Genomic DNA, 25140 nt, shown 5'->3' with positions numbered 1-25140 from the left:
CTGCAAGATGCTCAGTAGAAGCCTCTGAGATTGTAGCTGGTCCTGGTCAACACATGGAGAGGTCAAAGGTGGAGTGCTACTGAACTCCCATCTTACCAATGTGGCGAGATACATGAGAGATGCACTGGTACTTAAATGGTCCTTGTGTCAAGGCTGGCAGAAGATGCGAAAGGTGTCCCCTCTGATACCGGTATGTGCCCCACCCAGCAGCTTTGCCAGCAGTGAGTGGCAGCAAACTGCTGAAGCCATGATCTGTGGCAAATGCTTGCCATTTTGAGATTCCTATAATGCACTGATGTAGCATTTTTGCGAAGTATTGGGAACTCTGAAAGTGGGGGTTTCCCAGTTGCCCATGGTTGCTACTTGACCAGTGAGTTATGAATCCACTATATAAACATCAACTGTTGTGCAAATGTGTAACACTACCTTTGTTGGCAACAGAATAGGATTTCTCTACTTCTTTACAAAATTTTTGGTTATTTTGCTAGAAGTTTTTGAGATTTATGTTTTGGGGGGAAATGGGAAGGTATCTGTTGCATTAATGCTTTGGTTTCATTCCAGGCCCGAGGCTCTGGAGGTGGCAGGAGAAGGGCTGACGTTTCTTCTATGGATGACCATGATAAACCGTATGTTTGTGACAGTAAGTAGTCCTAAGATCTTCCATTTTGCCTTTAGCTTCATTCAGCTACTTCATTCAGAAAACAGAATGTAATATATTCTTCTCCCCCACCCCCCAAAATTTCACTGCTTTATGGCTTGCTTATCTGCTACTACCATAACTACTTCCTGTTGCTATTTTTGCATGGGTGAGTGGAAATGAAACCCTCAGAAAGAGCCCACATTGTTTTCTGTTCTTATAGGCTCATCTCTCTCTCTAAATTTGCTTCACTTGTCTCTTTCTATGGCTTTGTCGCTTCCTCCATCCCATAAGTCATTCTTTTCTTCTTTTTCTGATGGGCCAAATTAAACATTATATGGGAGATATGTGTTAAAGTTTCTCAATGTTCATTTTCAAATTTAAAAAAAAATCCATTGGAATCTGCCAGTTTGAGAAGATTGGTGTGATAGGACAGAAGTGACTGCTTCACCCTCTTCTGTCTGATCATTTCTTGATCAAAATCAGCTCCCCACACATTTTTCTACCGATTTCTAGATACAGAGATATATTCAAATTGGTGGAAAAGAAATTTGTAGATTGGAAATTATTTTGAGCAGAAAAGTGTCAGGAGGAGAAACAAGCAAAAGAAACCAGTTTCCTCATGCTGCTCAACCTATCAAACTGCTTTAAAAACAAACACAAATGCTATTGTTTGTGTAAACACCCACAAAACATCTAGTTTAGTCTAACAATTACAAACCAATGCAGGCCTTGGATATTTAGGTCTTTCATACTTTACTATGGTTCTCTTTTTGAAAAATCTCTAAAGACTAAATCTCACACTACCCTTTCTCCATCTCTGACTTTGATATTGCTCTTATTCAAATTCTATGACTAAGGTATGCTTGGGTGTGAAGCTGTAAACATCTAAACATGATCAGGTCCTAATCTGCTTGGACAGGGTCAGGTAACTTAAGTTCAATTGCAAGAGCTATTTTTAAACAAGGCAATGTAGACTACAGTCTATAGAAATGTCTTCTGGTTGTGTCTGTCAAGAAGTGCTCTGCTGGTAAGAAATTACTCCAAGAATACACACTAATTGGTAGAGTTCATTTATCTAAATGACCATTCAGTTGCTATCCTGTAGACAGCATCCAATCCTCACCTCAATTTTTGGTGTCTGCTCCAGACTGTTTAAGATCAGCACATGCAAGGCGTTCTTGGCAATAGTCCTGTATAAATAAGCAAGTTAAATAGTGATATTTTATGTACCAATCAGGTATAGTGGACCCAGGGCTCAAAGGGATGTGATAGTAGTACTGTTTGATGATCAAGGATGCTGACATTATCTGACACTTTCTTCAGAATTCCTGGTTCCCTCTGAGCTAGTTTCAGTCTCACCATATCTAGCAGAGCAGGGGATGAATATTTTTTAGTGAAAACATATAGTTGTGAGCTATCTCTGTTGTAATGCAAAGTGGTGTTGTTGTTGTTAATGATGATGATGTTATTCTATACCCCCCAATAGCCAAAGCTCTCTAATTTAGGGTGGTATTGAATGAGCAAAGAATGTTCCTTAGCTTTATAAAAGACCTGTTTCTGCTAGAGATAAAAACTGCCAGGTTTGGTTTGCTGATATTGATCCCCACAGCTGCCTGCAGTTTGGCATCTCCATGGGCCAAATGAGTTCGCAGACTGTCATGATGAGCACCTGCAGTTCAAAATTTACTACCGCACCAGGTGCATGACTGGGCCCTAGCACAAACAGCTGAAGATGTTGAGCAAATGTTCTGTCTTAACCTACTTTCCGTGATAAGGAAAAAAGACAAGGTGCAGTAGGAAAACATAGGAGGGCTACGCATGCAAGCCCTAGTCATCTGGAAACACCCTGCACCCCACAACGTATCATAGTGGAATAAAACCTAGTCTGGAAATAGCTAAAGCATTTTTTAAATATATACCATAGCTATGTGATATATTTAAAATAAGACTAAAGATGCAGTCTTATGCACATTTAGACAAAAGGTCCTACCACTCTGGGGCAGGCTGGGATTATAGGACTTCTATTTAAACATTCATGGGTTTGGCCTCTTAGTGTTGCTTTGATTATTGACCATCTTACCCCTTTCTTGATAACAAACATCACCCAGTATTTCTTAAACCTGTCTTAAAATGGATATGTATCTTATTCAGAAGTATTTTGTTGAATTCTCAGCTGTACTAAGCACTTTTCAGAAAGAAGACTCTCCTCACACCATTCAAGGGTATTTCATTCTTTCAAAATAGTTCTTGCACAACTTGATAACTGAGGCCTTAAAGTGACCATTAGATCAACAAAAAATGCTCCATGTCGTTGACCCGTAATCTTGGGGTTTCTCCATACAAGGCATTTTTGTGCATTCTTGTTCATTCACTCACAGACATTTGTGGAGCACTTTTCGTGATGCTGTCATGCTCCAGAGTAGGGATGCGTGAGGAATCTGTTTTGGGGCTGGGAATTCCCTGGACTTGGCTCCTCAGGCTCTGGTCTACTTTGATGTGGCTGTGAGTCTGTGTTCCTGGTGAAGGCACCCAGTAGCCCTGTGGCATTTGCAGGAATGGAGCCCTGCACAAATGCTGCACAAGCAGCTTTCTCCTCCATACCACATCCAGCAGCCATTGCTTGTGCAGCTGCACAGGATGCAGAAGAAGGCTGTCAGTTCTCGAACTTCATTCACAGTCCTCCTCTGGGCTTGGCTTGCTTTCCAAGACAGGGCCAAACATGACATGAAGACGATGGATGCTAAAGGGATGGCTTCTGCAGAGCTTCAGTGGATCCCTGCTCCAGAATTTCCTCTGTGTTTTCCTTTTTTGTAGGTATTTGTAGAGTTAGGAAAGTTTGGTATTAAACTTTTAAATTGTGATGAACCACAACAAAAGCCTTTGTCGAAAGTTATAAATCTGCTGCCATGCAGCTATACTAGTGTTTGTTTAGTAGCATAGATAGAAAGGCAGAGAAATACAAACCTAAAGGAAAAAATGCATAGTGTGAATTTTTCCTCCTGCAATGAAAATGGAAGATGTCTCAGTGAAGCAGCAGGTAAAACCCCTCATGCAGAGTAGCCCTTTATGTCCTTTTGGTATTGGACTCCATTACTTTGAATCCAGAAGCTGCAATTTGCATGCCACCAGGGTTGCATTCAGTGTGGGTTAAGGTGTTGGTTGTAGCACTATAGCTTGTGTGATAGGAATAACTCACCAGCATCCACTGAGAATCAAATGGTTCCCAGGACCTGGTCAGTCTTCTTCCAAGGCCTCAACTCACATGCCACACATATTCCACTAAGGGATGTCATATGTTGTACGTATCTGTATATGTGTAAGAAACACACCCACAGAGACAACCGAAATGAGGAAACCCCCTCAGCCTGAGATCCAGTTTCAATTTTGGAGAACCTATCAGGGACTGCATTCCAAGAGTGGGTGGGTCTAAACACAAAGGTGGTGGAACAAAAATGATAGCAAAGCAGTTTAAAGTTCTTACTGCCAGCAACTAAGCCACAAGATTTAGTAATGGCAAATTTGTGGAGTATGCGCCTATCAATAGCCACTATTGTCAGAGGCAGTCTGTCCCCATATCAGTGCCTGGGAATCCTGTGTGGGAATTTCTATTGCACTCATGTTCTACGTGTGGGTTTCCTATATTAGAACAAACTGTGGGATCAGAGAAGTGGATTAAATAGGTCCTTGGAATGATCCAGTATGGCTCTTAGTATATTCGTATGTGCTTTTTTTACAGCTGGAAGATGCAAAATTTGGTACCTCTTTTTATAAAATGCTCAGATACTGGGCCCAAGGCTCTATCTTTTTTGTGGGGCAAGGACAGAATTTTATGCATATGTACATACTTACACTTGACTAGAGATGCGTGTATTTTATACCTAGGTATCCAGATCCAAGTATAAAATGTATTTGGAACTGCACTTCTGTGTAGAGCTAACTTCCTGGTCAGAGAAATATGAATGAAAGCCTACTTGTTTGGCAAATGCTTCAGCAGCAAGGCAATTTGTAAGGTGACGTTTGTTGTTACCTGATGTTTCATTCTCTGCCTACTGCTCTTTGTGTCTCCTCTGTTCACAGTCTGTGGCAAGCGCTACAAGAACAGACCGGGACTGAGCTACCATTATGCTCACACTCACCTTGCCAGTGAGGAGGGGGATGACGCTCGGGAGCAAGAGACACGTTCTCCACCTGTCCACAGAAATGAAAATCACAAACGTGAGTAGAATGTGCATTTTGCCTTTCCCCACTCCCGTTATGGAATGCTCCAGTCCCCCTTCTACCCTTCCTCCACTAGCTTCATCCTTGCATTTCAGCAGTAGCTACAATTACTTTGCTCCTATGTGAATTATTGGGACCTGGGCTTTTAGTGGAGCTAATCAACTGCAGCTTTCCCAGGTGCTGAGCTCAGCTAGTCAAAAATTCAGCTCAAACCTCACATTAACTCTGCAGCAGGTCACTTTCCATCACTAGTCAGGGGGCAGGGGGATGGAAGATATGTCGGGGAAAGATAAGGAAAGGGGGAACCCAATTGCCCTTGTCATGCAGACTCATCGTGGTTAGCTCTGAGAACAAGAAAGCACACTCTTTTTCTTTCTTCTGCCTTTTCTTTTATGTCCTCTTTTTGTACATCTACCGCACATTCCCTACATCTTTCTAAACCCTTACCCAGCATATGTTATGATTGCCATAAATACCAAGGGAGCAAACAAGAGGCAAGAGTGTAGGCTGAATACAAGATCTATTCACAGAGGGTGGATCTAATAATATTTTCTGCTCCAGAAAATCTCTGGGTGTCTCAGATGGTAATGATACTCCATCCTGCTCCTTTTAAGGTAGCGGCTGAGAGGATGCCAATTCTATAGTTTGCAGGCCCTTGTTTTAATAAGCACATTTCCTTTAGACATACTGGAAACATAAAGTCTTGTGGAGCACTTTTAGAGAAAAATACTGTAAGAACTGTTTACCACAAGAGAAGTTATTATAAGAGATATGGAAGTAGTATTGAGAGAAAATAAAATCTTTGTTAGCATAAAGCCCTTTATCATTAATATTAAGAATAAATGTAGAAGTAGCAAGGTATAGTCCCCTTCAAAGCAGCATAACCACAGTAGCTTCTAAATATGTTTAAGGTTTAGCTTCTCACGAAGCATTGGGTATTGCTGGCCTGCTTTCGGAGGCAAGATGGTAAGCTAGACTCAGTGACTATTGAATTACATTAATTATAAGAAATATAAGAGGAGCCTGAATGGACTGGAACAGGTGGGCTGTCTATTTTTAAAAACAACAAACACATAATTATTTATTGTTAGGGATTTTTCTAACAAAATATTAAGAAAATAACAAAAATATTTATTAATTAAAAGCCCACCAAATCTGTCAGCATGTTACAATCAAACATAAATGTAGACAAGAAACCATATCAAATACACAATCTAATTAATCATATAACTAAATAATTAAATACCATTGAGATTGTTCAAATGTTCTCACTATAATATTTATTAACTTGTTACCATATCAATTTACTCCATTAATTTATTACATAAATCCTTCAAGAGACTTGCATCATATCAGACTGTCCTTTTAAATAGACACTCTAATTGCTTCTTCAACACTGAAAAAAGATGTATGATTGCCATACTTTACATATACCTCATTCTTTGCTCCCTACATCACAAACCATGTCAGAATCAGCATGGTCATCCCTGCCTAGCCTTTCATCTTCCACTGCTCTTCTCCTTCTTGCCATCTTTGAACTGGCAGAAGTCCTATAGCTGTCAACAAATGGTAAAGCACCTCAGCTGCCTAGACTCTCTTCTAAATAGCCCAGTCTAAAGCTGTGGCTGAGAAACTCTGGCCCTACAGAAACTGTGGAATTCCCATCTTTCCTGACCATGGTGGCCAATGAGAGATGAAATCCAAACCTCTGACGGACCAAAAGTTCCTCACCTATAGTCTAAAGGGACCTGGAATCCTGTGATGTTTATGACTTTTTCATATTATCTCATTGCATTTATTTCATATAGGTGCTTTCCAATAGCTGAAGCTCTCAAGAAGTTTATAGAAATCAACACCTTAAAATATGTTATAAAAATCATATACAAAGAAACATTTAAACAGGCAACAGAGAGGGAGAGATACATACATATAATCTAAAACAATTTTGCACAATCAATGGCAAGAACAATCTAGGAGCTGATTAAAATCTAATTATATGCTGTGAGATGCCTGAGAGGAAGGAGATTTGGCACCAAAAGGTTAAGCATGTTAGGTGCTAGACAGGCCTCATCAGAGATCAGTCCAAAACTGGGTGACTACCACTAAGAAGGCCTTTTTCTCTGTTGCTGCCTTCCAAGCATTCTTCAGAGGAGGCACTTGGAAGTCGCCTTAGATGATGAATGTACTGTATGGGTGGAGGTGCTCCATCAGGTATTCAGGATCTGATCTATTAAGGCACTTCCACCATATATAGCACTGGGTAATATTATGATGTAATACTCCATTAAATTGGCTCATTGTGTGTACATTCAAATATTGTCTGCTGTCTTCTTATCCATATTCTTGCTCAGATTAATGCAGTAGGAGCTTTGTTTTAACAATTATAATTCTAGCAGTAGCTGCTTGCATATTTAGGATAGCAGAGCCAATATATATGGAAAGTACCAGACTGGGGAAGATTGCTCTAAGACCATAAAATGGGTGCATCTTCAGAGATGCCATGGTGTTTCTCATCCCTGCTTGCCACAGAGATGGGATGACTGGGTAGAAGGCTCCCCAGAAAGAATGGATTGTATCCTCCCTGTTGTGTCTGGATCTCATGATGAGTGAAAACACAGAGGGAGCCACACAGAATTCAAGAAAACTACCTAGTGGGGGCATGTCAGGCGAATTCTTCACCATAATTCCTTGTGGCGTTGGACGTGCTATAGACAGGATGCCTTTGCAGGAAGCTGCTTGTCTTTCACCTGACCTCACCCTTAGGCTAGGCAGTGGCTTAAACCCATATTAATTCCTTTAACATTTGTTAATCACTTTGAGATTCAGATACTTAAGTGGAAAGGTGTTTTTTTTTTTTTTCCTTTGCAAAGGACTGGCCGCTACTCAGTGTGGAAAAGAAGTGGCAGAAGCAACACAGAAGTCCTTGTATGTACCCTCTGGTGAGAGAAATGCTCAGACTGCTCAATTACAGCAACGCCCCAGTTTGTTGGGGACAGTTTGAACATGAATGGGTATTTTTCCACTGCTTGCTTGCTTTATTTATTTATTTCATTTGTATACCACCCAATAGCTGAGGCTCTGTGGGAAGTGAACAAAAGTCAACACAGACACACAAATTTAAAACAGCATTAGATTCATGGTTTGAAGAAAAGCAGTAATCTGACTGAGCAACAAGATGTTCTTCAAAATGGGGCAGAATTGTACATTGTTCTCCAGTGCACAGTACCTAAATAAAGTGACTATATTACTACTGATCATTGTAAACTGCTCTGGAAACCTTTCTATCTGAAGGGTGGTATGCCAGCAGCATTTCTGGCCTTTCCCCTTGGCCCAATATCAGTTAAGAACCTAAGAATATAAGAAGAATCATGCTAGATCAGTCCAAGAGTCCATTTAGGTCAGCATTTTGTTCACATAGTGGCCAACTAGCTGCCCATGGGAAAACACCACAATCAGGACATGAGTTACAATCCTTTTCTCAAGGCCAAACCCAGGACTCTGGATTGCTGAGAGAGGAACAACCCAGAGTTTTAATCAAAGAACATGCCAGTTGGTTAAGATTCTGGGTTGTTCATGCCTTAACCACCCAGAGTTCTGGGATCAGACTTCATGGGAAATAACCCAGAAAGAAGGCATTCCTGAGTTGTCTAACAAAGTGGAAATTGGTGAGCAGGTGGCAACCAACATGCTCCCTTCCATACACACACGAGCAAACCATAGTTTGTTTCATTGTGTGAATGGGGTTATTACATGCCTTAGCAGAGGACTGAGCAATGAAAGGCCATTCTCTACAAGAAGCTCAGCACTCTTCATTGCCGATCTCAGACAGCTTTTTACTCCAATAGAAGGGTTGAAATTAATACTTAGGGTTGAAAACAACCCTTCCCTACTCCCATGAAGGAAGGAAGGAAGGAAGGAAGGAAGGAAGGAAGAAGGAAGGTAGGTAGGTTTCAAGTAGAATTATGATCCCCTCCCTGGAATAGGCTACTTCCTGATTTATGGTAACACTCCTAAGAGATGCCCCAAGTCATTTGGTACCCAGGGTAGAAAATTCAAATTGTATCCCCTGTGGTGTTATTTTTTAAAATTTTTAGATTTTTTATTGTTCACGTTGAACACAGAGTGCTAAGGCTGCAAATATTATAAATGAAAAGCAATCCATGTCAGTAACAATAGCTCTAACACTGTGGGAGAAGAGGAACAGCTGGAAACATAAACACAGCCTAGAGGGGCCAAAAATACCACACAAAATTTAGGCCAAAGACTTGCTAAAGCTCAACGGTCTTCAAACAGCTGTATGAAGCTATGCAATTCAACTAACAGGAAGAGGGCTAGATGAATATTTTAGTATAAGCCCTGCTGAAAAGTAATGGCCAGTGCACAGCCATTTGGGAGCAGGTTAAAAGGAACTGGGCCTATGTTGTGTCTTAAGAACAGCTTTTCCAATATCCACAGAGATTGCCAGAACAGCCAGCTAAAATGACAGGCCACATAAAAGGGTTTCTCTCCCTGACCTCACTGTATGGGCAGGATTATAAGGAAGGAGACAATCCTTTAATTGTCCTGATCCCAAGTCATTTAGGGCTTTAGTACTGAGAGCAAGTGATTTAAATTGCACCTAAAAGCCTGTGCAGTCCGTATGAAGGTAGAGTAATATGTTCTGAAAAATCAATTCCTGTCAGTACTGTCCTAGTAGCATGTTGTGCCATGTGAAGCAGGGCCCAGTGACAAGAGGCCCTGGCATGGCTGCTCCTCTTCACCACTGCGACCTGCTTGTTCCCTTACCTCTTGCTCTGGTCTTGACAACAGTGTCCTTGAGAAAGAAGAGCCATAGATGCAGCTGCTGCTTACTCACTGGACCTATGCCCATCAAGCAAGCAATTGTTAGTGAGGAGGAGGAGGAGCAATAGCAGCTGGTGACCATGGTGGTGGAAGGTAGATTCACTGAGGGAAGGGAATCTATTTGAAGGTGGTATGCCCAAAGGCCTCCAAAACCTGGAGCCAGCTATTGCATGTGATCAGCATCCATGCAAAAGCTGGACATGGTTTGGACTTGCATGTGTTGATTTTTTTTTTTAATGAGTAGGCCTTACATCAATGGGAAGCCCCCATGCAATGCTTATACTGGGCTGGGCTGACAATCACTATCTGTTCCCCTACCTTGTGCAGCAGGTGGCATTATTAGAACTGGCAAAAAAGCACAAACTGGGGGCTTGATTTTGCATAATGCACTCAGCTGATTCCTCCCCCCACCTCTGTCTCTTTGGATGTTTGTTTACAGCCTAGAGCTCAGTTCTGAGACCTCCCCTCTTTCACTTGGCAGGATCTAATTTATGCTGCCATCCATCTTCCATGTGAATGCTAATTGTTCCTATTGCTAATACGCAGTCGTTAACTGGTCCCTTTGTACACAGGGATAAAGCAGGGAAAGCCAGCCTGCTGGACCCTTCCGCTCCCCCAAGTGCTGCTGGGCACATGTTGTGAATCAGATTTGACAGATCTACAATGTCAGAAGGGCGGGATTTTGAGAATCCTCATTTCTCTGCATGGCTCTTTGGAAGAGAAAGGTGGTGGTAGTGGGGATGTTAATCCATACAGCTAATCCGCAGCCTTCTGAAATGGATAGAAAGGCCAGAAGTGCAGTAAATAGCAGGCAGTGCTTATTTCCCTAACTGCATGGGACAAAATTGCAAGATGTGGTGTGATGAGGGGAAAGATGGCAGACATACGAGATGGCAAGAGAGTATGGCCTTCTCGCTTATTCCATCCCTTCTAGCTGCTCAGTTTCTTCTGTTCAAGCCTCTCATCACAGCCATATCTGTGTAATAACAGGCTTGCTGGTGCTGAATCTGCCAAAACTGGATGTAGATAGGGTGGCCACATAGGGATGGCCAAAAGCAGGAACAGCATCAACAAAAACTAGGACTTGAATTTGCTTAAAATGTGCCTGTTTGAATTTATAGGTATAGAAGTAGATTTCGAAATAATTATTGTACATAGACATGCAGTACATCTCACCATAGTGCAGAAGACTGTGAGCAGGTGACGTGTGTCCTAGTGCTAACTCTGATGTGCAACAGTCCTGGTAGTTCTTTATCTATAAAAGGGAATTAGACAGGACAGCCCTTCAAATGTCAAAGAATCCTTTGGCTGCCCTTCATATCGTCCCCTGTAAAAGAGGTCACACGGCTACCCTATGCCAGTTCAACACCTTTACGCCTTTTGACATTTGTTCTTCTTTCTGTCTCCAGCCCTGCTCCTTCCTATATCATCTTCAAGCCTTTTTGGAATACTAACGCTCATTTTCCAGGGAATACTGGAACAATGTTTGCGATTTGAATGAACTAGCCTTCACGCAGACTGTATCATAAAAAAACAGAGTTCAAGTGAGATATTCAGAATTGTCCTTCTCTGTCTTCTTTTCTTGTGGATGGGCTTTATTCGCTTTGCTTCGTTGTGTTGATCCACTGAATATAGATTTGCCTTCCTAGATCAGCATTGTCCATCCCTTTCTCTGCATGCCCTATCATTCTAAATTATATCACCCTGCAGCTTTTGCTGATATGTCCATGCTGGCTCACTCACAGTCATAGCAGCGATCCTTTTCTTAAGACTTGTTTTAGGTTCAGTTATAGTTCAGGTGGTTGTTATTGTTACACTACCTTCCTTCCATTGCATACTTATGCTGTACTAATTCAAGGAAGAAAAACAGCTCTGCGCTGTTGCAACCTTTCCTTTTGCTTTATTTGCTCTTCTTAGGGCTAGCAGAAATCTGCTCTTCACGCCCGTCTTGCATTTGGTAAGATCCAGGCTCTGTTTCACTGAACACATAGTGATGTGCCTTGGATTAAGAAGGTCTCAAAAACCCTAAGATCCTACTCCTTAATTTTCTGCTTTTTTGTTTTGTTTCATTATCTGGACACTTTCTTGGAAATGTGGCAGTTTGACACTACTATTTCTATGCCTTAATCCAGAAATCACCTCCTGCTTAAGTCTGTATATATTTTTCCACACTTCTCCAGCAAAACCTGGGCTGAAGGATATGTAACAACACCTCCCTCTATGAAATTAAGGTGCAGCATGATTTTCCCATTGCACTGAATCTGGGCTATAAGTCTGTCCTTTTTGCTTCTTAGGCATTGAAAGCAACTGCCCCCTGGTGCTCTTTGAACAGGGAAGATAATACGGCTGGAGTTCTTCCTTTTTGTGCAAGTGAAGGGAAGGAGATTGGCTCTTTCTAACTGCATGTGGGAAAGTGGCATTTCTTTCCCTAGCAAACTTGACCAGAAATATGAACAAGCAAGCCTACTCCTATTCTCATTTCAATTTCTTCAAAGAGGTGAATTTCATAGTGAATTTTTAAAAGGAAGCAACTGTTGTATCCTTAGAATGTGGCATTAGGCAAAAGAAAGCCAGGAATCATCACAGTCCATACAAGCAATTTGCTATCAGTAACTCTTTGGAAAGCCTGAAAATTATATTGTAAGCTGTCCTGAGACTTTTTTGTGATTAGGACGGCATATAAATATTTTAAATAAATAAATAAATAAATAAATAAATAAAAATCCGAACAATTTCAGAAGAAGGTAGATACAGAAAATAATAGATTTTCCTGTCTGATCCCTATATTATTTGCATCTTATAGTTGCACAGTATATTTCATAAACATTCTGTGGATAAAATGGACATTTAATGCATAAAATAGTGAAAATAATCACTGTATTAAACAGTTCTAGATTCTCTAATAATGTGAACTATTTGTGTTCTGGTCCTAATGATACAGTTCATCTTTGTCATCTCAATAGTACTGTTAATGGTACTGCATTCCTAATTTTTTATTTATAGCAGGCAGTGTGCAAGTTATGCTGCGTTTTATGGCAGATTCAGAACTTATAAGCAGGAACACAGTGATGTTGCAAATTAGATACATTCCATATTAGGAATCTCCAGATGGTGAATTCCAAATAAGAGTTCCCATTTGCTTGAGGTTTTACCCCAGACTCTCTCCATGAAATTTAAATTTCCCCATTTTATGGGAAAGAACTCAACTGTGACTATTCTCCCTTGTTTGTTCCTCAGTCCTGTCTTCTGATGTCTTCACTCATTTACTGTGGTGGGCTGATCTTCAAGGCTACCATGCAGGAGTGAGTGAATACTAGGAAATCAACTGGTGATGGAAATGAAGACTTCTTTGCCTCCCTGTTGCATCAGGAGACTGATAGCTACCTAATCATGGTTAATTCAGACCAGGGCAGAGTTTGGCAGTGTGGAACATCTCCACTAGAGAAATCTGCTGAGGCTACTTTCATGTATGAAATATAATTTGATATCCAGCCTCTAGGGGTAAAAATGAAATAAAAATAAATAATGCACTTATTCTTCTGGGTTCCAAGCTGTCCCCCATTTCCCATATAGCACTTCCTTTTTTAAAATTTCATTTTCATTCAAGCAGAAAGCCATGGATAGATAAATAAATAAAGGGAACTTCACAGCTGGACAGAAGCCATTTGTTCTTCACACCAAGCAACAGTTATTTGGAATGTTATACCAGGAAACATTCTCTTTCCCTCAGTGTTATTTTTATTTGGTCAATAATAAAAGCATATTTCAGTGCCAGAGACTTTTTCTCTTCCATTTTGAGGATGTTCACAGTAGTGTCTTTCTATTAAACACACAGAAACAGGGAGCAATTAGCAGTATTAATATTTACATTAATATATCATTTTCCCCCTGTTTGCCCCTCCAAGGATCCCAGAGAAGGATCACACACACATGAAAGGACTTTAAACTGAAATCAGAATTGCTGAAAGGCCCATTTTAGACACCTGATAAGTTCCCAGATGATGGCTTGAGAGAATGTGCAGGGGCATTATTATACGTGCAACTCAGCAGTTGCCTTGCACAAACTGGCATCTTTATATGTGGCTGAACAATTGAGGCTACTTTTTTTAAAAAATGTGAAAACTGTAAGACTCCACAAGGTCTGTGAACCTTGATAAAAGTCCAGGGAGCTTTGTGAGAGATGAATGTCACACTTGTCATATATTCTGATATGTAGTGAGGATAAAATGGATAGGAGGGGAACTTAGTAAGTTGCATGGGATTGTTTGCAAGAGGAAATAAAACTGGGTATAAATGTAATATAATAATAACAATGACAATAAGTGTTTCAAAGGTATCGCTAAATGCAACTTCAAGTCTCTTTCACTATTTCTGTACCTGTGCAAACAATCACAATGCAACCTCTTGCAGATGTTCAGTGAACCTATGCTGGGGCAACAGGATTACCACAGAAGGCTCTGCCCCACATGTGTTGAACAATACTGCATGTGTGTGCAATGGGTTGGTGGTCTCTTCAGACCTTGATGAATATCCTTGGTAGTGTGGCAAATCTGCCTGCTACACAGTTGGCATCTTGTATGAAAAGACTTGCACCTGCAAGCAACAGAGCCGGCATTAACATTGACTGGGGACTATGCAGGAATGCCTATTTCAATCTTGGACTGTTGTCTGTTACCCAGATAACTTTCCTTTTGTGAACTTTTCCCACCTGATGCCTTCCAGATTTGTTGGACTTAAAGTCTCATAATTCTCAAACAGCATGGGCCTGTTGGCCAGCAATTATGAGAAGGTCACCAGATTGGAGAAGTCTGGTGCACACAGTATGTATTTGATCATGTCCAGATCACAGGGTTGCTCGGCACAGCAGCATCCTGGATTATGTGGAATATTGGCATAAGCATGTTCAAAAGTTTATACTAGATCGATGTAGAATGGTAGCGCCTTTGTGGAAGTATCCTTCCCACCTTGCCTGCACCTGGAGGGAGCTTTAAGCTCAGGCAATGATCTGATTCAGAGATTTGGTACTGGCCCCCACTCAGCCATGAAACTCGCTGGGTGACTTTGGGCCAGTCACAGTCTCTCAGCCCAACTTCCTCAAAGGGTTGTTGTTGTGAGGATAGAATGGAATGAAGGAGGACCAAGTAAACCAACCTGGGCGATATAAATGCACTGAATAATCATAATCATAATAATCATAATAATATAAAAACATTTTGGGATTTTCTTTGTGAAGTGTACTTTGAATGGCTACCATGATTTTCCTGACATAATTTTTCACCTTGGTCTTTGCCATGGTCTTTTTCTGTGGACGTTTATTACTTCTGTAAACACTGATAGCTAATTACTGTAATTACAGCAATAAAAGTTTTTATTGCAACTCGTACCTTGACTTCAGGGAGTCAGGTTCTGACACCCAACCTGGTGCTCTCCAGATATTTTGTATTTCAAATCCCATAAGGCCAGTGATCGGGAATGCTGGGAGTTGTCACCCAAAACATCTACTGGGAGTCAACTTGGGGAAGGATGCCATAGATCATGGGTTGGGTCACCTGTGAACTAAATGAGCTGTATCTGAAACACGCATTGATTTTTCTTTCCTCATTTTTGGTCCACTATTATAGGGAAGGTAAATCTAGATAGCATACTAAAAAGCAGAGACATCACCCTGCCAACAAAAGTGTGTATAGTCAAGGCTATGGTTTTCCCAGTTACAATGTATGGCTGTGAAAGTTGGACCATAAGGAAGGCTGAGTGCCAAAGAACTGAGGCCTTTGAATTGTGGTGCTGGAGGAGACTCCTGCGAGTCCCTTGGACTGCAAGGCGATCAAACCGGTCAGTCCTAGAGGAGATCAACCCTGACTGCTCTTTAGAAGGCCAGATACTAAAGATGAAACTCAAATACTTTGGCCACCTAATGAGAAGGAAGGACTCCCTGGAGAAGAGCCTAATGCTGGGAACAATAGATGGCAAAAGAAGGAGGGGACGGCAGAGGATGAGGTGGCTAGATGGAGTCACTGAAGCAGTTGGTGTGAGCTTAGGTGGACTCCCGGGGATAGTGGAGGACAGGAAGACCTGGAGGAATGTTGTCCATGGGTTTGCGATTGGTCGGACATGACTTTGTGACTAATAACAACAACAATTATAGGGAAATGTTATTAAAGTACTTTTAAAACTCCACTATCCTCCCTTGTTATCTTTTGCCTCATTTTAACTATTAGCTTTGCCACAAGGTTGTTAACCCCACTCCCCATCATTGTTGTATGGCATATTTTGAACCCGGTCTGCCCATAGAGCAGAATGATGCAGTAGAACAGACGTATCATTTCAAACTCGGGTGAGACATAACATTTTTGAACATGGGTTTGTATTAAGACTCCCTGAAAGAAGAAAACTGACACAGCAAGGAATAAAATAGGTTAGAAATGTGCTAGCTCTGTTCTTTCAGAAATACATGTGTGCATCTGTGCCCATGCATGTCAAGGAACATTCACAGGTGGTGTTTCCTGCCTGCAGTCAGAGAGTTTACTTCACTTGAATTCTACCACCAATTTGGCTGTTTGTGTAGTCCAGGCCTTGTAGCTAACCCTGAAAAGTTGCATACTGCTAGACAAACAAGGACAGTTTTGTTTTTCTTTTCTTCATGCTAACTGGACGAAAGAACCAAGACCTTTACATGGCAGATGCAAATCAGCTGGAGTTGTAGTGATAATTATAGCAATTTCAAAGTCATTTGTGAAGTCAGGCCACTGCAAATACAGCCAGACAGGTGTAGAGAAACATGACATTGGAAGCAGTTGCTGGTGGGTGGATGGTGGGGGTGAGAAGAGAAAATAAAACCCCCTTCTGAGTGAATAAAAATGTCTGAAGTTTCTTTTATATAAACTGAATCTAGCTTGTCCTTCAGCTCTCTGAGAGATTTATGCAGATTACGATGGCTTGCTTCATTCCACACCCCTGTCCTTTTTTTAAAAAAAATTGTGCTGGTCGGTTCAATGAACCATTCCCTTTGAAACCCAATGACTTCTTCCATTTCTCATTAAGTGTTGGGAATGAGCCAGCCAGAGGTGGACTCTTCTCCAGCAGGGATTCAGACTCCTTCTATCAGCACGAGGCACCCCCTTGACAAGCATGTCTTCCATCAGCTGTTTTTCTTTCCCCATTTATTAGTTATATTGTTCTAATTTCTCATTCCTTGAATCCGCCTATTCCTTGCAAAACTTGCTTTTGAACAGAAAAATAAGAGGTCACAAATCAGTTCTTTACACTTGAGAGACGGAGTAATAACAGGTGGCAAGTCCAGAGGCAGCAAGAGCCTGGGATTCTGGTTGTCATGGAAACGTGTCAGACCTGCCGAGAGATGAGCTCTGTCAGCAGTAGGGGGGAAAGGAAAGCGAGAGAAGCTCAGTGCCACTTACCCTATAGGTTCAGATTGTGTGTCAGCCATCCCTCCAAGGAATGGAGGCTGGAAATATGTGGAAACGGCAAAGCCAAACTCTGAACACGGCCTCGAATTGCAGAGAGGAGGGCATGCGGGTGCAAGTCAGAGCAGCTCTCAGCCTAGGCGTCCAACAAAGGGGTTTTGTTTTTCGTTTTCTTCATGCGCTTGATTGCCCACTGTCCTCGGCACTTTTGGGCCTGATCTGCCAACACAGAGGACCAGAGCAGCTCAGAGGCAAGTCATGGAGTACACAAATAGCAGAAATGTCATGCTGCCCATTCTATTAAATTATTCTCCTTAATAATGGAATGATATGCACTTTGTAAAGTGCTTTACAGTTTTCACTGGTATTTGCAAGCTGTGGTGTGAAATCTCTTCCTGCTGCCAAGGGCACACAATTTCTGATTTGCAATGAGAATTGTGAAATAGGTTTCAGAATAGTGTCAGGGGACATAATTTAGGGTCCACACAACTTAAGTTGTAATCAGACAGCAGCAAACTCCATTCCATATTTGTAATGGAATAATTTACATTCAAAGCTTTTCAACACAAGGCTGTTCATAAGCCTTTAATCCACTGCATCTACTTTCACTTTCATCACAGAATCGAGATCCATTAGGAAGAATGTTTCCTTTCCTGCTTTTCCACTACATGACCTCTAGATGGCCCTGAGATATGGTGGAATAGTGCAGATACACAAAAGGAGATTGTACTTTCTTTTGCTTCATAGTTAAATATCCCATTTTCCCTACTCTAAAAAAAACTCCCCAAAAGTCCTGGTTAGGCACAGAAGTGCATCATGACCTTGTCTAAGGAACTTCTAAACAACTGTTAGTATCCAGTCACATGTAGAAAAGCTCAAAGTTATAATCTGCTACAAAGCTGATGGTAGAATGGAAAGCTAAGAAGGCTTATGGTAGTGCAAAAGAGGTTCTAGACGGTATGTTTCAAATATATGAGCTCACAACCCCTCCAAAATCTTGCAGTAATATTATCTGTTTGGCTAACTGTTCCTGCTGGTGGGATAGGAGCCACATCACAAATTACACACGAACCAATATTCTCTCAAAGTCGCACTAGTAATACCTCGAATGAGTACAAGTTTAATTGGTGCAAAATGATATCAGGTCTGGATTTCTCAGCTCAGTATTCAGTGTAGGTGGTGTTGATATGGGAGTAGAAGGAGTAGGAAGATGAAGGACAGGCAGGGGATGCTTTCAGAATTTTGCCTTGCATTGTGAAAATCTGTAGGGTACTGTTGCAGTTTTGAGTATGTTTTGAGTGGAGTCTGAAGTCTCACTTTTTCAAACAATGTGGCTACATAAAACAATTCGATTTGTGAGCACAAATTCAGAGAAGTAATACAGAATAGTCTGTTTCCCACAACATTTGCTTGGCTGGCTTAACATTAACAGTAGATTCTAATTACGTAGAAGAAACTCCCTGTGGTAAGCCCTTCAGGCGTTTCTATCTTTCTCCACATCAACCTCCCTAATGCTGACATTCCTGTAGGCCATTCCTCCTGGAGTGGGATGAAAGGAGGGAAAAGGCACTTCAGATAGCTGAACCAGAAAGGAGGGGAAGATTCCAGTGCTGAGATATAGCAGGAATCTTTCATGTGCATTTTGGTTTGAAAAGTCTTCTTTCAGGACTTAGACATACAAATAGAATAAAGGAGAGCTCTATTTAAAAAAGATCAACCCAACCAAACCCTGAAAAGTTAAGGACAGTCTAATAAAACTTAAGAACAGAACTGGATTAATAGAGACAATTTAGAGTATAAAATACAATGTGAATCATGGGACACTGAGCAATGCAAATGATATGCACCAGCCACAACATAATCGCCTTGCCCCAGGTGGCCAAACTTTTGGCATTACTGAGAAGGGATCCAAAGGTGTGCTGCTATTCCTTCTGTGAAGGGACTCTGACTGCACAGGGATCTTGGGTTGTGCAGAGAAGTCCTACAGCTATACAGCCATTATTTTCTAACTCTAGATGTTAGAGAAGCTTGGCCATGGGTGTGTCAGCAGCATCTCCAGCTGTCATGGTTCTGCTTCCTCTTTTCTTGTGAACACATGAGAGCAGTCTTGCGAAATTTTGGCCTACAGCAGCTGAAATGGCTGAGGGTTTTGTAAGAAAAGTATGCTTGGCATACCAGGCTATCCTTAAAGTGTTTTTAGCAGTGTGCACTTTCCCACATCATCACAACCCACCCTGGCAATAAGCCAATGTGACCTGGTCTTCTGAGAGCAACTCATGATGCACCTGACAGATGACTGGGCTCACTCTGGGTTATTCAGGTTTCCCAAACAACACACCCTGAGAACCCATGGACTGTTCTAGGGTTGTTGCTACTCACAGTGGCTTGACTGTTTTGAGAAGTATCCGTGATGTTGGTTGTTTTGAGAAGTATTCAAGGTGTCTTATGAAGTTGGATGACATGACCTGCAGTAAGCGAGCCCCAACAGCCAGTGAGCTGCTTGGTCAGAGAGGCAAAAAGCCTTGCCTGCTTTTGGCAAGCAACTGTGGGGTGATCCCCCTGACAGCAGCCTCTAAAGTGACTAAACGACACTTGGAGACTGTTGTTAGAAGACTTCCCCTGCCTGCAGTGGTATGAAGCAGCCACCCTGGTCAGTGACTTGAGAGAGGGCTCACAGGCCATCAGCAAAGACAGTCAGGAGCTGCTCCTGCTTGCTGAAGGGCCATGCACTGGTCATCTGCTTGGCGACGTTTCTTCAAGGTTGAAGCAGTGCTGATGATCTGTTTCAGAGGAAGCAGAAGAAGGGAGGTACCTTCTGTCCTTCCTGTGTGATTCAAGGCACAAGACCTGTTTGTGCTATAAGGACAGAGATGTTCTTGTTCCTCATTTGTCCCTGTACCGCAAACAAGGTCATTGCCCCAGCCCCATCTGGGACAAAGTGCAGGGGAACAGACCTCTCAGGGTGTTCTCTGGCTTACTTCCAGGAGGAATGAGGGAGGAGGAGAGAAAGAAGTACTCAGAGCGAGTCTCATCCTCTGTCAGGCTCATTGTGGATACTTTGCAAACCATCCATTCACTAAGCTGGGTTGCCATGGTGGGTTGTTTATAGCCAAGTTATTGGCCAAGATGGTTCCCTTGAAAAGAAAATTGATAGACTCCAAACTAAGTGAATTGAACTTGGAACTGAATCAATGGAACCTGTTAGTTTTGACTTAAGTCTCACTGATCTTGGTGTGAAGTTCAACTAACTTAGTCTGGATTCATTGCACTTTGTTTGCAGCTATAGAGCAAGGCTATCTAGATGCATGTCTTGCCTGATCAGTTTTAACTATCTTCATTTGCATTCTGGGGAGCTTCTTTTACAAATGTGGGGTTTAAGCTTTGCTAAAGAGAAAATACTGCAAGGTACACTTTCCATATTTTATTTCCTATCTGCAGCCCAGAAAGGACCAGATGGGGCCATCATTTCCAATAATTACTGTGACTTCTGTCTTGGAGGATCCAATATGAATAAAAAAAGTGGACGACCAGAGGAACTTGTCTCATGTTCAGACTGTGGGCGCTCTGGTAGGTGATTCCCTCTTGCAACTTTCCATGCACAATGAACAATGTATGGCCTCCTTCTTCCTGTGCTTATGGAGTGTGAATCAATTATTTTGTTTTGTATGATTGAGGTTGGTTAGACATGTTCATTCCAGAGCATAATTTTGTAAGCACATGTTAAAGATAATGGCTAATATTACAGAAACATATTCTTAGAAATTGGAACTTGTATCTAAAGAGATTTGTTCCTATTTAAGTGAAGACAGTTGGACAGGAGGATTTTGGGGAGGGGGGTCTTCTGATGTTTTAATTACAAATGTCCTACTGAGATTTTTGTTTCTAGGATAATGAATATTTCCATTGGTGTCTCTGTATCTGTCTCTCAGTTTCTCTCTTTCTCTCTTTCTCTATCTCAAATACAGAGACATATGCACACATGCGCACACACAAATGCACACACAAACTCAAGGAAATAAGAATTGAGGTCAAACATTAATTTTAACAACATAATTTTTAGAAGTTTTTGATTTCTCCTTTTAACCAACATGTGTGTATGTATGTGTATATGAGTTTATACAACTTGTCTTTATGAACAATTTTTATTTCTCAGTTGTGGAGTTTAAGTATGTTTGGGTGCTTTAATCTGAGTTGGGTAGTTGCTTTTAATGAGGAAGAAAACAAAAACTTGTAACTATTTTATTATACTTTATTCCATTTTATTATTTTTTAAGGCTTGGGGATAGAAAGCCATGGGTTAAAAGCAGTCTGTCCAGTTTTTTTTTTAACGCACATAATTATTTGCATGCAGCCTTTCTGTGAGCAGGATTCTACTCATTAGAATTGCTGATGGCGTGTGTGTATGTGTCTGGTGGCAGGAAGGTAGGGAGAAGGCAATGGGTGCTTGTCCACACAGTAACAAGCACCGCTGAAACCTGAAAGCTATGGCATTGTTTCTGCTGCTGACATGAACAGCATTATGGGTGTTGTAAATGTTCAGTCTATTGTCAAAAGAATGTAGAACCTTCTCCTCAAAATTAACAACAAACCTTTCATCAATACATTGGGTCACAAAATTTCTCCCTGCTTGTTTTGAACCTATGCAATGGAATGCTTTCTTGTGCTTTTGTGTGAGACTCACACTCATTACAGAGAGCTGACAAAGAGTCTTCACCACCTTAAAGACTGGCAGGTTTACTGAGGCATAAACTTTTGTGGATGAGTGCCCACTTCAAATTGATGAAGTGCTATTTTTAGTTGGCAGGTGTGGATTGATGTGTGCATGCACACACACATGCACACACACAACATACACATGGAAATAGATATGCGGTGGGGGCAAAGCGTCATGAAATGCTATAGATACACTTCGTGCAGGGATCTCCCATTTGTTGCCTGGCCTTAGTTCTGCCAGAGCCTAAACAAACGGACAATAGGTATGCTGAAAATGAAAGAAAAGCAAATGATTTATTAGAAAAGAAATGTAGAAGCACATGTGTGACCGCTTGGCAAGGTAGCAGGGCTCAAGACACTGTACCCATTTGACAGTCTGCCAGAAATTTACACATGTCACAAAGTATAAGAGAAAAGCGTAACTAAGCACACAGTGATTTTCCTAGTTACTCATGCTATATTGTTTTTATAAACAAACCTGGCACTTACAGCAACATTTTACAATAACAGAAACATGTCCCTTATCTCAAGAGTCGAGGTTACATGCATACAGGCAAAGAGAAAGCTTCCTGTCTCTATTTTCTACTTCTTTTAGAGTGTTACAGAGTTTATGTCATTCTGACCTAATGCCTTTTCTTTCGCTGATTCCTGACAGTTGCCAATACTGTCTAGATGCGTAAGCATCTCATGTGAGAAATCCACTGGGTGGGTTTGTCTATCATGCTAACACACTCTAACAATAAACTACAGTGGACTGGTTGTTTCAAGAACCCACAATTCACCCACCAGACTGTCAGGTTCACGGTGGGTTGTTTGCCCCCTTGGCTCCCTTTCAGTGCACTGGTCAGTAACCCAGGGAACACCATAGCAGGACCAACTTTTCTTTCTCTCCACTCCATAATAGTTATTTTTTTTACTTGCTTGCTTGTTTCAATTTTCCTCCTTTATCTAGAGGAAACTAGAGATTATCTTCCGGAATCTCTAGTTTGACAGTGTGTGACAGCCTGCCCAGCAACTGGGTGGGTTTCGATGTTGTACTAATACACCATGGCAATCTAGCATGGTGGGCTGGGTCTTTCAAGAAGAATTCATGGGTTCCTTGACGGAGACAACTGTCAAAATTCTAGATCACCTTTAAAAGGGGGGCTTCACGGGGCAATTGTTTGTTTTTTCACAAGAATGCTTACAACAGTATGTCGGGCAAATTTCAGAAAAACGTCCTTACTAATGGCAGTGCAGTGGTTCTCTCCATGGCTGCCATTTTTGTCCCTAAGTGTTGCTATAGTATTACTTAGCATCACTCTGGGGGCATTATGGGGAAAATGGTGGCCTCTTCCTACCAGTGCTTCCACCACCACAAAACACAGACATTTGTGGCAAAGAGACAGTTGCATTGTGCTGAGGAGCATTCTGGAAGAAGAGGACAAGAGCAAGTGGGGACCACCATTTTATTTATTTATTTATTTATTTAAAACATTTCTATGCCGCCCCCATCGCAACAATGCCTCAGGGCGGCTCACAAAGGATACATAAAAACATACATAAATAATAATAATAATATAATAATTTAAAAGAAAAAAACATTAAAAAACCCCCAGTGCATTTTCGGCTAATTTTAAAATCCTAATTAATTCAATAATTTAGCAATTAAAATAAGTTTTAAATAAAAAGGTTCCCTAGGATGGGCCTCTGGGTGTCATTGCATTGCCATGCAGTGTCCTACCAAGAGGTATTTTAGAGAAAATGGGCACCATCATCTTTTGGCCACTGCGAAGAGGACTATTTTTTTGGCACGACCACGAGATAAAAGTACTGGTGGCAAAGGCATGAAAAATAATCCTCCACTTTCCCATAAAATTTCACCTTGATTCAACTGAAAGTCCAAAAAGTTGAAGATTCATCCCTCTCTACACGCACTGAAACTTTCACTGAATTATTACAAACTGGACCTCTTTCATTGCAGGGTGATTTTTTTAAAGGGGAAGAGTCCTACAGTTTTGTGTGTGTGTTTGTGTGTGCCCATACATGCAAATATAGACACAAATACACACAGAGAAATACACACAGTCCTAAGCCAACTTCTCCCAGAATTCTTTATAGAAAAATTGCTTTTGAAAAGAAATGTAATACCACATTCAATGTTCTCTTGGGCTGAGTTCAGGGTTCTTTTGCTTTCTTTCCATATGAGGTGGCTGATGAGTGCCTACGAATGCCCCATCTCCCATTGTACGAAAAGCAAAAAGTCCTTCTGGGTTCTGTATGCCTTTTATTGTACCATCATTTCTTCAGCTGTTTGTGGCCTTCTTGGCTTCCTGCCTGTCAATCAGAGCCATAGTTGAAGACAAGCTTTTCTATATGAGAATCTGCTCCATCTACATTTGGTTTCGCCACAAAAGTGAGATCTGAGTTCTGCAGAAGAGCACTTCTTTTGCTGCTACATGTCTTTGAGGTGGCAATGTGCTAGAGTGGAATAGTGCAAATACAGAAGTGAAAAAATGGTTTCTTTCACTTTCTTACTCTCCTCCTCTGAAATAAAATGCCACTTTGAGGAGTTTTCAGCATCACTTTATGGCAGTGGAGGCCTTTCCTCTGATTCCTGCTCATAATGCTCTAGATATGGGGCATTATGAAGAGGGCAAAACAGGGGTCAAGCTGCTAACACAGTTGCTGCTGTTGCCAGTTGCAGTGGCAGCACAATCCTTTCCCAACCTCCCTGCTTAGAATGGAAAGAAAGACAGTGAGCTACAATTCCTGCCAATGGGGAGCCCTCCCTGGGAGAAACAGTTGGAGAATTTCTTTTCTTTCTGAAAAATTAGGTGAAATTGTTTCCACAATTTTTCTGCCCACAAGTGCACTGCTCTGTGTACATACACACACATTCCTGCAAACAGAATAACACTTCATGTGTCGGACGAAGTGGGTTCCAGTCCACCAAAGCTTATGCCGTAATGAATGTGTCAGTCGTTAAGGATGCACAACTTTCTTTCTTTCTTTCTTTCTTTCTTTCTTTCTTTCTTTCTTTCTTTCTGCGGCAGCAGACTAACCCCTCCAGAAGTTGTTACAGAGAAGCTAACTTTGGCCACAATCCTGTTTGGCTAATGAGCCCTATAGGCAGGCAAACCAACAGTATTTCTAGCATGCCACAGTTTGTTACAATTTTGCTACAAAATGTTTTTCTTTTTCTTGCATTTCATAATGTGCCACAGAAATCTGATCTGGAGTTAAGCTTCCTAATGTTAGAGTTTAATATATTAACAGAGTAGAACTATTTTGTTTGTTTCCTGTAAGCTGCCACAAGAATAAATA

The 25140-nt window shown here is 41.3% G+C and overlaps 1 protein-coding gene across 6 annotated transcripts in view; it reads left to right on the top strand.

Moving 5' to 3' along the window:
• DPF3 (double PHD fingers 3) overlaps positions 1-25140 on the top strand; it is a 216858-nt gene that overhangs the window by 154613 nt on the left and 37105 nt on the right. For 4 of the 6 annotated variants that reach the window (XM_044437157.1, XM_044437152.1, XM_044437154.1 and 1 more), the window contains exons 6-9: positions 562-640; positions 4718-4855; positions 7729-7797; positions 20560-20688. In XM_044437157.1, coding sequence (XP_044293092.1) covers positions 562-640; positions 4718-4855; positions 7729-7797; positions 20560-20688 — 415 coding nt within the window. The remainder of the gene's footprint in view (positions 1-561; positions 641-4717; positions 4856-7728; positions 7798-20559; positions 20689-25140) is intronic. The other 2 variants (XM_044437153.1, XM_044437156.1) reach the window with 1 other exon arrangement.

Source organism: Varanus komodoensis, unplaced genomic scaffold, assembly GCF_004798865.1.
Source record: "Varanus komodoensis strain SLA01 unplaced genomic scaffold, ASM479886v1 scaffold3, whole genome shotgun sequence".
Taxonomy (NCBI): Eukaryota; Metazoa; Chordata; class Lepidosauria; order Squamata; family Varanidae; genus Varanus; species Varanus komodoensis.
This window is presented reverse-complemented; position numbering and strand designations above follow the sequence as displayed.